This window comes from Perca flavescens, chromosome 6, assembly GCF_004354835.1.
Source record: "Perca flavescens isolate YP-PL-M2 chromosome 6, PFLA_1.0, whole genome shotgun sequence".
Taxonomy (NCBI): domain Eukaryota; kingdom Metazoa; phylum Chordata; class Actinopteri; order Perciformes; family Percidae; genus Perca; species Perca flavescens.
In genome coordinates this window covers 23456182-23470548 of record NC_041336.1, presented here as the reverse complement: position 1 = coordinate 23470548, position 14367 = coordinate 23456182, and the positions used below count along the sequence as shown (strand labels likewise).

The following is a 14367-nucleotide window of genomic DNA, read 5'->3' as shown; positions in this document are numbered from 1 at the left end:
GTCACGGGCATGGTCGATACCCGATCGGCTTAATAAGATACATTTTACGGCCGATACCAATCCGGCGTATCAAATTGCTACATCCCAAGCTATTGAAAGCTAGTACTTCTGCACAGAAAGGATGAATATACGGTCTATCAACATGAAATAAACAAATTAAAACAAAATTTTGAAAATCTTTATTTCTAAAATATGCAAATACAAACCATGACAAAAGTATGAAAATATAAACATCTTTTTCCCTTTCGCAAAACATTTGAGATGTTAAGGCATGCGGAGCTTGACTTTTCCAAAGATAAATCTTGTGCTATTTAATTTTTGAAAAAGGTCCCATGAAAGAAAAAAAATGGCTTCTGTGCCCCTGGGTGTGTTTTCTGTATACTTTGAAAAAAAAAAAAAAAACTAACAGACATTGTTGCATATATTTATATTAAAATCCCTTTTTCTTCCTATGTGTATCACCTATTTAATTTCTTTTTTTTTAAATGGCTTATCCTGCACTCGGGGCAAACATAAAACTCCATTCAGTACAATGTGATTGGGGATTTTGGGGTGATCCAGCCAACCCCTCCCATCGTCATCACGTCTGATTAAAACATGTTCCTCTTCTCCCTGAAGAAGGTGAATCTTTCCTATCACGTCCCATCAGCCCCAACATCTTATTGAATATGAAACACATCAAACCACAAGAGAAAATTACAATCTGAAAGCCACTTCATGGGACCTTTACACATTTACTCAAAACAAATTAGCACATTATTACAGCAAACCATTAGGAGGCTTTCCCAACGAGTTGTCAACGCAAACAATAAGAAATAAATAATACTAAAAGATTAATACTGTTTTTTAGTCTTAAATGTATCAAACAGTTAACCACTCTGTCGAATGAGAGTCTTCCGTTATCAACCTGAAACGTACAGTAAAACTGACGTTATTCATTGACACGGAGCAGATTCTACAAAGATCTCCCAGACTGAAGAGTTTCAACTCGCTTCATTAATCTACCAGGAACAAAAACAGTGTAGGGGCCTCCACACGCTCTGTGATGTGGCCCAAAGGTTTCTGTTACATTCAGAGTCAGGGAATGTATTGACTATCCCACTGGTTGATACGCTGAGAGAAAGGTCATATTGGAAGAGTCAGCTGCAAACAGCCCTTTGTGGTCGGTCTAAAAGTAATTTAGCATTGCGGTTGCAAACGTGACAGAAAGGCACATGTCGGTATTCATTCAGAACAAGGCCTGCAGCAGAGAGAAGCAGTCACAAACATTCACAGACCTGCACAACTGCTTCGACCAGAGTTTCTTTGGTAGTCAAACTGTTGTAGGCCTGTTGGTGTGTGTAGCTGATTTGGTATTGGAACCCTTCAGTATCAAGTCTTATACCTCACAGCAGAGTCTCATGTTACAGTGTTCACCATTTTAAATAATGGCATGTTAGTAACACAGGTTAAAATTTTTTCAGTTGATTGTCAACCACCTCTTGTATAATTCCCCTTGAGAGGGAAATTAAAAATGAAATAAATTATATTTGTGGGACTTCTACACAAATAGTTATTTAAAGTTGAACAAAAACTATAAGACTGTTTGGTAATTGACAGTATTCATGTCATTAATAAAAAAAATAAAAAACACACGCACACACACTTGTTGCTTAAGGATCAAGTATTAGAGGTAAGTTATTTTCCGTTAGCCCCTGGACTGAAATAAATGAACTCAGCGGGGGGGATGGGAGGGCTCTGAGCTACAGGCAGCCTCGAGAATCAACGTACAGTCAGTCGAGAGAAGTAGAAGCTAAACCATTTGGGCTTTCCGCTGTCCTCATTTTAAGAAAAATTGCCAGTCCTCTTTCTGACATTCAGTAACTAGTCATTTTAGATGCTGCAGAGGTGAAGTGGGGCTTTCACAAGGTTCCTCCATCACCTGGTTGGCAGGGTTACTGGGTGATGCAGTTTTCTCCCATGTCCTGCGCATACCGGTCCAGTATTACGTTGCGTAGTTCCTCGACATCCCGACGGAGCTGTTGAGCTTCAACCAGCTTCTTCTGCAGCACCTCTGGACTCATCCAGTCCTCATCCTGCTCTGCCACTGGTGGGGGAGCTGGAAAACCAAAAGGTGACATGACACCTTAATATCTCACAACACTATTACCTGAAGCCATTTATAACACTGAAAGAGTCAAATTGAGGCAGTGCTTACATGTGAGGCCAAGCAGCAGGGAGAGGTTGGGGTTCTGTCCCTGAGCTCTCTGGGTCAGAATGCTGCACAGGGAGCGCAGGTCACGGAGGCAGGAGGCGATCTCTACATGGAGGCTCTGTGTGAGACGAGCCCCAGCTGGCTGGAGGGTAGAGGAGGCCTGGGTAGTGCCCCTCTGCTCTGGATCACTCATTCGCTCCTGCAGGGTCAGATTCTGCTCCATCAGCTCCTGGTTCTGGGCCGACAGCTGAAACGCAGTAGTCAGGATCAGAATAATCCAGTCAAAGTATCAGGAACTTTGCGAACAGGTTTACTAATGATTCACCGGTTCCCTGCATACACACCACTTTAAGACACATTTGTTTGTGCTTTTTTTGGATTAGTTTTCTATCTCACCTCCTTCAAGGCTGTGTGGAGCTCTAACACGTTCTGCTCTTTGGCCAACACATCTTCTCTGAGAGCCTGAGAGCTGCTCTCTTCCTGAGATATCTGCTCCTCCAAAGCCTGCAGACACAAACAGTCAATAACTCACACATGTTAGGAGACTGTAAACAAATCCTTTAGAATCATTGCGAAGAGATAAAAACCTGGATCTGGGAGCCAAGCTGTTCCATCATTCGGTGCTGCTTCTCAATGACCTGCAAAGAGAAGAGCTAAAGTTTAAAACATAATGCAAAAGTCAACTCCTACTCCTTTCTTTTTTAAGATCAAATTACATCACTGCACGCTGAGCTTACTTAGCTAGACCGACTTTTTGAAGCAGAAGTCATGTGCTTTGGGGTCAAGCATATACACAGTAAAACTACGACAAATAATAGACCTTTTTGTGTCTCTGCTGCTCCTCTCTCAAGGCATTGTTCTCTATTCGGAGCTTCTCCATATCCAGGGAAGGCAGCCTTGCTCCATCCTCAAGCCCCTGCTGTACCCGCTGCTGCATACTGATGAAGACAAAACATAAGAAGACACATTTGCAGAGTTATTATTGTTTGAATTAACATGCCCACTGAAAAGATGTGACATTGCTGTCGGAGTGTGTGTACTCACTCAGTAATGGTGGTCAGCAGCTCTCTCTCCCTGTGTTTCTGATCTTCCAGCTGTGCGTCTTTTTCCCGTAGTTGTGAGCATGTCGTCTCTAGACGGACCTCCGCTTCTCGTACCTTCTCTTGTAGCTGAGCCGCCTGCTGTTCAGCCTCTACTAGCTGATACAAAAAAAAATAAACACATGTCCATGTAAAGCCGAACAGACCCAGTAAGAATGGATTAAACTTAAGCGGAACTGTCCTGACCTGCTTGTTCTGGCTCTGGTAGTCCTCCAAGGTGGGCAGGTCAGCTAGATAGCGCTCCAGAGTCTCAATGCGCTGCTGGTTCTCTCTCTTTAGCTCTGTCTCCTTCTGACACTTCTTCTTCAGGTTGTTGATGTGCTTGTCTCGACTGCGGATCTGCACAAATAGGCAAATGTGGCGAGTGGGATAACATGCTCAAAAAGTAACAAGTAATAGGCGAGGTATTAAACCCATTCATAACTCAAGGGGAGAATGTGTGGCAATCTGTTCCTGCAAACAGGAGTGAACTTGTGCTTCGCTTGCGGCACTGTACTGTATGTTAGGAAGATGTGAGTCAAGCACAAACCCTCTCTTCCTGTTTCTTCATCTCCTCGGCGTGTCTCTCACAGGCGTCCTTCAGGCTGTCAGTTAGTCGGCGTGTCTCAGCCTCGACTGCCCCCAGTCTGCGCTCTGCCTCCGCTTTCTCCATGACAACACAGTCAGTGCGCTCCGTAAACTGCGCCCTCAGGAACGCATTCTCCCTCTGAGCCTCCTGTAAAGCCACGGTGCGTTACTACAGTTTCAATGAAGGTTCTTGAGGGTAAATAGTTGGTAAGGAGGATGAGGGTATGACACAGGGATCTCAGCGTTTTGGTTGTGGGAGGAGCTAGCGCTGGTCTTCACTAACCTGTAGCCTCAGCATACACATGTCCCCATAAGAAGCTCCTCGACCCAGGAGGGCTCCATGGACTTGCAGCTCGCTTTCTCTCAGACGCTGCTCCAACTGGGTCATATGCTGCTTTTGCCTGCATCACGACCCGGTCCAACCATCGTCAACACAACAAAAACAATAAAGTCAGCAACATTGTGGGAAAAGCACTGTATAGCCCCTGGGGTTAGGGGACAAACATACATATTTAAATACTAAATTTATCTCCCACAATATTAAATCCTTTAAAAACAAACTAAAAATTGTACAATACCACAGTATCAAGTCACGATGAAGTGTTTCACAAAGCATCATTATTATCAAATAGTGATACAAATATTCCCTTATCCTTCCCTTCACAGAAGGTCAGAAACACTTGCCTCTCAATAATGAGCTCCTTCTCTTTTAGCAGACTCTCACTGGCTTTGACCAGAGTGTCCCATTTGCCAGAATCTGAGTGAACGGGTGTCGAGTATAGAGATGGGTACTGACCCACTCCTGCACTCATCAACTGTAACAAAAAGACAAACAGCATGTGACAGTTAGCGCTGCATCATGTGGTGGAGCTGACATGCAGCGGTGATGAGAGATGCAAAGATTTATATTGATTGTGTACTGCGGACACTTTATCTCAGCACAGTATAGATGTATAGAGAAATAGTGTATAGTGCACGTGATACATGTGTTGACACATAACTCTAAAAAAAACAGTCACAAAACATAATGCAAAATAGTTTAGGAATCACCGCTAGCTTCGCTTAGCCGGACACCAGATCAAATTATTCTCATACCACAACAGTCATCTGACAACAGGGTAACAGATGTTGTCAATAACAACAACATGGTCAATTTTAGGGCTGCAACTAACGATTATTTTCATAATCAATTTATCTGTTGATTATTTTCTCGATTAATCTATTAATTTATTTATATTAATATTAATCTAATTAAACAAATGCTGCTGTATTCGGGTGCCCTGTAGAATACATTCAGCACTAGGATTGATTAAATAAATGAATGCTCCCCTCAAATCTTTAACAGCCAATTTAGTTTATAAGACAATGTTTGAATAATCATGACTAAAATTTGCAAGAAGTTCCACAATTACTTCATACAGTAAAACCCCACATGGGTCCAATCAGATTTTGCATTAAAATATAGTATATATATATATATATATATATATATATATATATATATTTAAAGTGGTAAAGTGGTAAAGTGTCAGCACACAGCACAAGGAAGTCACTCCAGAGTGGTAGTCAGTCAGCATTTGCCACAGAGGGGGGGGGGGACATTGTAAACACTGGGAAATGGTAAAGAGCTGCCTGTTGTGCAACAGCTTTCTACCATCATCAAACCATTTTTTTTCCTCTTTTTGTTTTCTTTTTACAGACTGCAAAAGGAAAGCTGTGACAAGCTGTAGTACTGATCAAGCATAGGGTTTTCTAAATTAAAACATGAAATGTCACTTTTTTTTTTTTTTAAACCTGACAACACACACACCAGGAAACCCTGTGAAGTTCTTGTGATTTTGCTGATTGACTTGACTATTCCTGTCATAAAATAGGACAGGCCTTCCGTATGGCTTCAGGCTTTATTTAGTGGAACGTTATTTTTTTTCCCCCCAACGTTGACAGAAACTAGATTTCTGGCCAGATTCCAATGTCCACAAACAACCGACTGCCCCACATGTCCACCCCAATGGCGTTTACATCATCATGGTGTTTTCCTCAGAGAAAAACAAGTTTGTTTTGCCACCCAGTGGAGATAGTGAGAAAAGGTGACACTAACGTCTACTAAGATCCAAAAATAAACAAAAAAAAATCCCCAGGTTTGTGTTTCTTTACCTTTTTCTAAAATATAGAAATATTAAATGCCTACCTGCATTTGATCCAGTTGCAGGCGTAAACTCTCCAGTTGCTGCTTATGTTGCTGTTGCTGCCAACTGGACAGTTCACCACATCTGTCCTGCCGCAATGGCTCATAACCCTTGGAGCCTGCATGCTCCCTCAGCAGAGCTTGTGTCTGCAGGCTGAGAGGGTTTGCATAAACTCCAGAGGATGCGGCCGCACCAGGCTGACTGCCCCTCTGATTAGAGGTTTCTGCCGTGCCAGGAAACACAGGCCTAGCTTCAGGCAGAACCTTAAAGCTGTGCTCCATGCTTCCTCTGTAGGCCTCAGACACACAGTCTGGGGTGTCTCTAATCCCAGTCATTTGTAATCGGAGTCTGACATCAGGACATAACCCCCCCAACAGGGCTGACTGATTTAGCGTAGGCTCCACAGCGGGAGTGTCAAACCTCTGGCACTCATCCATCCGTGTGAGATCCGAGGGGAAAAGCGAGTGGTCCAGCCCATTGACAAGGCTGCGGTAGCGGCTCAGGCAGTCTGGCTTTGGCCCCACGTGATCGCCTCCCACACCAGCCTGAGCATCCAGGTTGGGCGAAGACGCAGATTTGGAGAGGGAGGAAGACTTGGACGTGGAGCCACTTGTGGTTCTAGAGCCAGAGGAAGACCTGTGACCCTCAACAGAGGACAGGGAGTCCTCCTGGACACATGACTGGGGCTTAGAGGCCGGGGCTCCGGCCGTGGATGGCATGACATGTGCAGTGGGTATGGGGATCTGACTGCGGATGGGCTGGAAAGGGGGGCTGCTGCTGGAACTGCAGAAATCTTTAAAGAGTAAAAAGAAGAGTCATTCGAAATTACATTGTTATTCTCGCATTGTTCAATATACAGATTGTTAAATTAGTGCAGAATAACTAGAGCACTACTGCAGGCCATTTTCTCTATTTTCAGTCAGTGATGTAAAGTAGATGCAGCAGGGTTTATGGGTGGCCTACTTTGATGATGAGGTGTCACCACTGAAAGAATTAACTGGCTCAGACTGACTCAACCCAGGGAATAGGCTTATAATAGACTTAAACCAACGCGCAGAATAAAAGCTCTGTATTACATGATTAACTAAAACATATGTTGCTGTAAAGCATTGATAAAGCTTGTGTTAGTTGACATGCCACCAAGTGTACATGTAACCAAGTGTACATGTAAAACAATAATAATCCAGTTAACTGAATATAGTCAAGTAAAGTAGCATAAACTCTTGTAATTATTCCCTTAACAACAAACAAAGAGAAGCACAAAATCCACTCCATTAAACATGCACAAACATGTTAACGGTTTTCATCTGGAAACCTCAGCGATCACATTATGCTTAAGAAGAACTTCAGGAACGCAGCTAAGATCACCACAACTAACCTACAGACATCTCCACAAGCCCCAACACACATCAAAGTTACAGAACTCGGATTTCAACAGCATTACAAACCTGAGAGACCTGTTGAAGTCTGGAAACCTGGCATTCACCTGAACGCAACAAACATGTTATTAGCTGTGGCATGTTTTCTACAGCTGAACTCAGGTGAGCTCAGCTGCAGAACGCTTTAAATCAGAACAAAAGTCCGTCCTCTGCATTTCTGGACAAATCAACCTATGAAGCCAAGACTGACAGCAGCGCAGCAGGCAGGCCCTTTGCCCAAAACCGTTTTGTCCTCGAACAGCCAAACTAGCCTGTACCAAGCTCTGAGCAAACGCACACAAACAGGCATACACAGGAAAGGTTAGGGGTATTTATAGGCCACCTCTCATGTTACAGGGTGAACTGTGGGTGCCGCTTATTTAAGCACCTTGCCTCCTCCCACTGTAACACACACACACACACACACACACACACACACACACACACACACACACACACACACACACACACACACACACACACACACACACACACACACACACACACACACACACACACACACACACACACACACACACACACACACACACACACACACACACACACACACACACACACACACACACACTCTACTAGAATATTCTAAAAACAACAACAACATGCTTTCAGAAGGTGAAACAAAATAAGCCTCCAGGCTCCACTGATTCACGACTGGCTACAACAAGTCAAAACTACTCTGTAAGAAGAACATTTGCTCGAGGTTTGCTGAACAGACATTGCTGCCTATAATTGTTATTTCTATGTATATAACATAACAAATACAGGCAGCTTTAAAAAAGAAAATGGTTTAAACACTCAGCAACTAAACTTAAAAAAAAAAAAAAACAATGTTCCATTCTTATTTTTTTAATAAAATGCATGGTTCTATTCTAATACTGTTTAAAAAACAACAAAAAAAAACAGTTTAATTTACACCCAAAATACAATATACACCATTATCTACAACAGGTCATTATTGTGTCTAAATGTGGGGCTAATTGTCATGTTGCTAGGCACGGCTGTCAGTTTAAGTGCCAGGACAAAGCTGTACAAGCAAGCACCAGCAGCATGCTCAACAGCGAGATGTATAGTTATATTAAAAAAAAAAAAAAGCTATAAAAAGGAAATGTATCCAAAAAAAAAAAAAAAAAAAACACGTACAGGGTCGGAAAGAAATCATGCAAACCTAAGAATTTATGAATATAAGGAATCTAATGAGGAGCTGGGCTACACTTGAACGCAGCTTCAATCCTTCTAGGAATGTTGTCTTACAAACTCAATGAGCAGTGTGCTCAGGGCTTGTAAAATAACACCTCAAGATTAAGCATGTTCAGTTATTTGGAAGATGTAGAAGAGGTGTGTCTACTAACCATACTAGCAGTTCTCTTCACCTTCCCTTTCAGGTTTAGACCTGGTAACTGGAAGCACTAAAATACAAATCAACGCATGCAGTGTGCATAAAATAGACTAATGAAAGTGTAGAAAATGGACCCATACACATTTTTTCAGAGGGATTATGGGTACTGCTGCTGACACCCACTACGATGTTTAACAATTGGCAAAAGACATTATGCGTTAAATGTATCCTTAGGACTACCTAAAGCTAGGTTTATGGTAGCCGGTGTTCCCAACGCAAATGTGCACGCCATAAGACGGTCGTTTCTAGCGCGAAGGCTCCGCAAGCTGTCGCGGCGCGTGGTTGTACACCTCTGAATTTTTTAACTACTACTTTTCTAACTATGCGCGCATGCGCTGCGCTTTCAGTTTAACATGGTCAGCTGGGAAGAGCAGGTTCGCCACTGCGAACATCTGTGCGATTCTTTATGTACACACCACAGAGTCAAACCGCCTTAAATATGTGGTCAAAGAGAAACACCACACTGGGAAAAGAAGAAACCTTTTGCTGCAGTGTGAAAAAAAAAAAAAAAAAAAAACAGCTTTATGGAAAGAGTGTTCTTAACAGTGTTACAGTCATAACAACAAAGACATTCATTTCGATTTGGAGATAAAGGACAGTCACGTTAATGATTAGAGTAGATAATTGTAATGTTTCACGGTACGTCGGTGTTGACATGGATGTTTACTACTGTTGCCAGGCAGCCTGCTTTCCTTAACTTCAGCTCTCTTTTTCTCTACTACTTCTTGCTTATTCAGATTATTTTGTTTGAGTGTACTACAACGAACAATGCGCTGAACATAAACATTTTTGTGCATGCTCGTAGCGTGCTCGCCATCTACGGAGTCCCGCGCGGGGTGTCGCACGCGAGTATATCTGACGCTTAAGGGAAGCAAACCCACATAGATGTAACTCGATGTAAGGAAACCATTGACCGGTTTGCAGTTTTTATGACTAGTTTCCAACTGGCAGCCCTGCCCTAAATACCAGCTTTGTGAAGTGCAAACCTTACAGTGTTGTTATACTTCTGATGTTTTTTCAGTCTATTATTTTGTAGTGTTTCCTGATGCACAGGGGACCAACCACCCCAGCTGACCAGCCATTACATGGAACCTTTGTGATGCTAGGTTGTTTTTTCCACTCAGTGTACATGTGTATAAATATAGTACATATACACACACCTTCCAGTGAGATTTCACATTTTCTCCAGTGGGATATTCCCATTTAAATCATGATAATATAAAAACAAAAACAACAAAAAAAACTTGTTGACTAGCCTGACATTTCATCCCACAGGCAAGGTCCAGTTTCCATTTAGCTGTCCAGTCGTGGCATCCCAACACCCCATCCTCCCAATTAGCCATAACACCAGAGTAGTGCAGCAGAGCCTTGGGGCACTTTTGGCTGGGACTTTAATCTACCTCTTCAAATCTCCTGAGCACCCACAGTGGATCATGAACATTTTTCTCACTCTATAAATAGCCTAAGAAACACCAACACAAACGTGAAGACAAAGTCTTTTCAGCCTCGGCACAAAGAAGGGGTTGTGGTTGAGTAAGGGTCTGTGTGGCTTCTCACCAAATTCTACATTATGACTTTCAATCTAACAACAACAAAAAAAGGTATAGAAGTTTAATGACAAACAACTATGCTGTAGAACATGGATATCCTGTAAAGTGCATGTATGCGGCTGACAAGAAGCACCCACCTCTGGCTGTATAGAGGGCAAACTAGAGCTCCATCACTGAGAGACAGACTTCAAAACAAAGTTACACAATACATGCTACAGGAAGAACAAGCAAACCTAATCACCTTCTGTGCTGTCAGATGCAGAGGTGCCAAGACCAGTGTCCCCGCTGTCCGATGTTCCAGGTCGGCAGCCAAACCGGCTTTGGAACTTCTCTGACACAGCTGGTGTCTGCCACTCCATGTCAGCAAACCGAGCTAATGTATATTTGTGAAACAGTACAATGGCAACAGAAGAGTAAGTCAACACATGCAGAACTGACTGACACACAGTATGCATTTTGACATCAGGGTGTCAACTTACCCGCTAGTTTGGATTCAATATATCTGTGTGAAGTTGTCATTCCATACAAGACAATGTCACCTGATTTAGATGAGGAAAAAAATGACACTCTCATACAGTACAGACACTTTAAAAATATATTTCAAGGTTGTTTACACAACTAACTTGAAAATGATCATGGGCCAAATTCTTGGAATATCTTAGTGTAGGTGAGTTATATAGTTATATAGCTGAAAACCTATTATTAAGGTTTAGTTAAGTTAACTGGGAAAACAGAGACAGAGGCTGGTAACTAGGGCTTTGTGATTAGACAGAGGCTGGTAACTAGGGCTTTGTGATGAACCAGAGACTGAGATATCCTCTAAACAAAAGCTCCTTTCTTGCATACTGTATCTACAGTACAGGCCAAAAGTTTGGACACACATTCTCATTCAAATGCGTTTTCTTTTATTTTCTTGACTATTTACATTGTAGATTCTCACTGAAGGAATCGAAACTATGAATGAACACATATGGAATTATGTACTTAACAAAAAAGTGTGAAATAACTGAAAACATGTCTTATATTTTAGATTCTTCAAAGTAGCCACCTTTTTCTTTTTTATTAATAAGAAAAAAAATTCCACTAATTAACCCTGACAAAGCACACCTGTGAAGTGAAAACCATTTCAGGTGACTACCTCATGAAGCTCACTGAGAGAACACCAAGGGTTTGCAGAGTTGTCAAAAAAAGCAAAGGGTGGCTACTTTGAGTAATCTATAATATAAAGACATGTTTTCAGTTATTTCACACTTTTTTGTTAAGTACATAATTGCATAGGTGTTCATTCATAGTTTTGATGCCTTCAGTGAGAATCTACAATGTAAATAGTCATGAAAATAAAGAAACACATTGAATGAGAAGGTGTGTCCAAACTTTTGGCCTGTACTGTATGTAGGGCTGTGCAATTAATCGAAATGTAATCGTGACTATGATTTTGGATCCCAATGATCACAAAAACAGAATAATCGAGAACAATTATTTAGTTCATTACGTTTTGCAAGTAAACTCTTATTTTCTCTTGTGTTCTGAATGAAAAAATAAAGTTTAAATAGGAAAAGTATTAAAGAAAAGTTCACAGTTCAGTGTTTTTTTTTATTTATTTTTTTACCGTTGATTCATTTAACTTTTTCCAATGTTTTTTAAGTTCAATAATTGCAACATATTTTCAGAAGTCAACCAGTAATCGTGTTAAATTATAGTGATTTCAATATTGACCGAAATAATTGTGATTATATTTTTTTCCATAATCGAGCAGCCCTATATGTATATTATGAACTGAACGTCCATAGCCTTAACAGCCGTTAGCTACTGACTGATTTCCTCACCTATCAAACTCATCTGCCCCTCAACAACCTGGACAGACTGTTCTGGGTAGCAACAAAAATAACATGAGCACATGTCTAGGTTTACATAATGTGTTACGCAAACATTTATATCCCTAAGAGGCTACAGGAAGGTGTACGCGTGGTAACGTTAAGCAAATATAATGCTTGCTGATGGATACAAGCAGCGAGAGGCAGCCTGGTTGCTGCAAACTAATCCTCTTAACTAGCTAATTCATAAAGGAAATGACTGCTAACACTTAACCAGCCAAGGCGGGCTATCAGCAAAACGTCTCTAATTGCTAAATTGAATACATTACAACGTTATACTAGCTAGCTAAATGCGAGAATCATAGCCGTCTACGCTGTTTTAAAGCGACAGCTTCTTTGTGATATCCTCGCCACAAAGTTAAATTGTATTATACTGTTAAGGTTACGCATTGCACCGTTGACAATTGTAACGTTAGCTAATCCATGACAAATCCGTTTCCGTCTAACAAGCTAGCTAGCAGCACAACGTTGCCGACTGCTTAGCTACTGAACATTAACGTTACAAATCTCTGTTAGCTTTCGTGCTTACATTACTGTAGCTGGGGTAGCTGTATGCGCTGAAAAAAAATGTTACTTTACCTTTTATTTCACATGAACACAGAACGCAGTAACAAATCTCGGTTTGAGGCTGGCAACCGAAGACGAATCTGTACCATCCGCTGCTGCTGCTGTTGTTCCAGTTCCGCTAGGCAACTGAACGGATCCCTCTGATGGCAGACGACCCATCAAAGTCACAATGGCAGCTTGTTTAACATCACAGCGCCGCCCGTTCAACAGTGACGCTTTATGTCTGAGAAACCGTTTGCGGATTTCCTGCCTTCAATATATATGCGCCCGCTCCGCAGTGGTTGAATTTGCAGACTACAAGCCCAAAAACTAGTGTAGTGGTGTTCGTTACTCTTCTTGAAATGTTGCTGCCGATGCATTAAAGATATGACTATGTTCATTCTGCCATAAGACAAAAAACACTACAGTAACACAAAACAAACGAACCTAACAAAGATGCATTGAGTTGGCTAGAATAACCTAGAAAATAAGGCTTTCGCAAGGGTTCAAATGTTTTAAAACATATTAAACTGTTTTAAATCAGACTACGAACGGGTAAATGGTATATAGGTAAATCATGTATGGTTAAATGCAAAAATATGTGTAATTTCTATTGCAGAGGCGAAGCAATACTACATACATGGTAAAACATATTCCAGTTACCGGTCATTTAAAACACTTCTGCTTTTCGATTCGAATGAAGTTATAACACCAAACAGAACAGTTTTGGATGACAAAGAAGTGAAAATACCACAAATGCTGACATCAGGTTGTAGTAGGAAGTTGGCACATCGATGAACATTTGAAACACCTACAGCGCTATTATGCCAGTCAGGATATTTTGCAGTTGAAGAAATACAATTAGGCTACTTGCAACATCTGTTTCATTCTGTCTTTTCTTGGTATAATGAAAATGAATTATGCACAACAATTAACTAAGAACGATCCATATGCTTGTAAAAAGGTTCTGCCTGTTTTTAGTAAAAGACTAAATCACCCTTGTAAGGCCATTTGATAGCCTAAGTGTGAGAATCCAACAGTTTCTGTACTGAGTAGTACTCTGAGTACTACGTATATGCAGGACACATTTAGTATTTAATATCACAGTAGTCCAAAATGTTTGCCTCATTCATGAGAAAAGGCACGCCTTAGAAAACTTGTGTAAAAAAAAACACACACACAAAATAACACAGTTGAAAAGAGCTGATCGCAGGCCGTTTTTCTTTTCTTTTCTTTTTTACAATAAGTAATAAAGAATATATGAATTCTGCCTGTTCTTATGATACATCTTTATCTGCCAAAACATTTACAATTCTTCATCAGTGCAACAATATACCCTCAGATATAATAACCTGGTCTTGTGTTTTAATTTGACTCAGCATATTCAATGCATCTTTACATAGCCTACTAATGCTGCCACTATGGTCGGATCAGACCTTTGATCTACATCCCTTGTTCATCTGTCTGGACGCATGTATGCCGTATTTCTTCTTTCTTATTCTCAGTTACCAGTAG

The 14367-nt window shown here is 41.2% G+C and overlaps 1 protein-coding gene across 2 annotated transcripts; it reads right to left on the bottom strand.

The window, feature by feature from the left end:
- Window positions 1–478: 478 nt before the first annotated feature.
- On the bottom strand, window positions 479–13085 carry cep85 (centrosomal protein 85). 2 transcript variants are annotated; one of them, XM_028581285.1, is made up of 14 exons: window positions 12886–13085; window positions 10912–10971; window positions 10674–10805; window positions 6050–6840; window positions 4546–4676; window positions 4145–4262; window positions 3824–4009; window positions 3481–3633; window positions 3239–3393; window positions 3015–3132; window positions 2782–2832; window positions 2591–2698; window positions 2198–2441; window positions 479–2098 (listed from the first exon to the last, which is right to left on the bottom strand). In XM_028581285.1, the coding sequence occupies exons 2-14, from the start codon at window positions 10949–10951 to the stop codon at window positions 1935–1937; spliced, it is 2391 nt and encodes a 796-aa protein (XP_028437086.1). In that variant the 5' UTR covers window positions 10952–10971; window positions 12886–13085; the 3' UTR covers window positions 479–1934. The 2 variants fall into 2 exon arrangements, with proteins under 2 accessions (XP_028437086.1, XP_028437087.1); XM_028581286.1 differs by lacking the exons at window positions 10674–10805; window positions 10912–10971; window positions 12886–13085 and adding an exon at window positions 7496–7773.
- Between the last annotated feature and the right edge of the window lie 1282 nt (window positions 13086–14367).